We start from the raw sequence: 1818 nt of genomic DNA, 5'->3' as shown, positions 1-1818 counted from the left end.
CGGCCGGCGCAACAGATACCCCTCCCAGGGCCAAGGAGGTGTGCCGGCCGGCATGGCAACGCCGGGCCAAAGAGGGGAGGGGGTGTACCGGCCGGCATAGAAGGGTCAGGTTAAAGACGGGGTAGTAACTTACTTTTGGAGCCAGGGGCTGTTGACCACGATGAGGCCACGAAGACCGGCCTGGCGGATCTCTAGCACAAGCCGAAACATCTCAACGAGGACCGGAGACTCATTGAGGACCCAGTACAGCATGCCGAATCTGCTTGTCGGGGCCACGGTGTTGACGGTCTCGGGCGAAATGGAGTAGAGCCAGACCAGACCACCAGAGGGGTGCTGTTCGGCGAGCTCCTCGGTGTGCGCAGAGCCCATCTTCGGACCGGGCGAAGCCTGGTCCATGAACTTGCCCTGCTTGGAAAACCTGAGCACTTGCTTCATGGCCTCGGCGCGTTGGTTCGGCTCCGTGGGAAGCATCCGTTCGAGCGTGCCAGACTTGGCCTGCTTGTAGAGGTAGTCATACCCCTTCTGGATAGACAACCGGTCCTCCACCTCGGTGAGTATGATGAACGAGCGATAGTCCACTGCGCCCAGAGTGAGGAGGCGATGGCAGTGGATGTTGATACGGCCGGCCTTCTTGTCCCTAGGGACAGCCTTGGCCTGCCGACGGGTCTTCCGTACGTCAGCGTGATCGAAGAGGTCGCCAATGGTAGGCAGGACCTTGAGAAGCTCGGTGGTGGTATTGGCGATGTGGTCTCCCCTCGCCTTATTGTACTTGACCTCGACATACCGGATGTCGATGGGCGGCATCTCCTCTCGCGGGTACGTAAACGTGCCATCGGGGAGGACAATCTTCGCGTTGAGGGGGAGCCGGACGGTGACGATCTGCTGGACCTCGCGGTAGATGCCCTCACCGCCGAGGCTCTCCAGGGACTTGTCAGCCTTGATCTTGCGCATCGCAGACGGGTGGAGCAGCCACCACTTGATGCCAGTCTTCATACTCCAATCGAGCAGATAACGGCGGTCCGGCCCAGAGCCCTGCTTATACCAAAGCATGGCGTTGGTGAGGGTCTCATTGTTGAGCCGGATGTGGTTCTGGTTGCTATAGTCGTCCCTCCAGAGGTGGAGATTACGACAGCGAATTTCGTTCTTCACCTCCCTCAACGCGATGGGGACCATGTTGAAATAATTCATAATGTACGCCCAATCGTTGGCCTCGGGGGGGAGGGTGAAATCGAAAAATCCGGCCCGGCGCCAGATCTGGAGGATCAGGCCAAAATAGTCCTCAATGGAGTTGAGGACGGGGGTAGCGGTCACCAGGACGGTCATGTGTCCTGGGATGAGCATCGACGTACGCGAGGTGGCATTACGCGGATCCTTGACATTATGAGCCTCGTCAAGGACAACGATGCTAGCCTTGAAACTGCCATCGCTCAAGAACATGCGATACCTGTTGAAGCTAACCTTGTCACTGCCGCGGCGAAGAGCGTCGTTGGTGCTCATGTCGACCTCAAGTTCTGCCGCGACCTGCTCGAGCTCGTCCTGGTCGACTTCGCGCTGCTTACGAAGCGGCGTGACGTCGAGATCCGAAGAGCTCTCGCGTGCAGAGGCGCGAACGGCCGACTTGGGAGCCAGTACTCGGCCTTTTGCTGCCCGGGGCGCAGGCGTCGGAGTGTCCGGTTGTTCGTCCTCGTCCTCTTCATCGGGGTCATCGACGACGTCAGAATCTTCATCGCCGGAATCCAAACCCTCCTTTCTTCGTTTGCGATTCAAAACCTTTGCACGCTCATAGGAAGAATTCAGGCCCGCACCACCACGGCTGCT

General features: G+C 59.0%; 1 protein-coding gene across 1 annotated transcript; it reads right to left on the bottom strand.

Annotated features, from left to right (window-relative positions):
• Positions 1 to 129: 129 nt before the first annotated feature.
• On the bottom strand, positions 130 to 1727 carry P884DRAFT_303954 (uncharacterized protein; the record flags this gene model as incomplete). The annotated part of the gene is made up of 2 exons (XM_069445064.1): positions 130 to 1588; positions 1633 to 1727. The coding sequence occupies 2 exons, from the start codon at positions 1725 to 1727 to the stop codon at positions 130 to 132; spliced, it is 1554 nt and encodes a 517-aa protein (XP_069293123.1).
• Positions 1728 to 1818: the final 91 nt, after the last annotated feature.

The sequence above is a fragment of the Thermothelomyces heterothallicus genome, assembly GCF_042370625.1.
Source record: "Thermothelomyces heterothallicus CBS 202.75 unplaced genomic scaffold P884_scaffold_72, whole genome shotgun sequence".
In the NCBI taxonomy this organism is placed as follows: domain Eukaryota; kingdom Fungi; phylum Ascomycota; class Sordariomycetes; order Sordariales; family Chaetomiaceae; genus Thermothelomyces; species Thermothelomyces heterothallicus.
The sequence above is the reverse complement of the archived record's forward strand: the minus strand, read 5'-3'. Positions and strand labels throughout refer to the sequence as shown.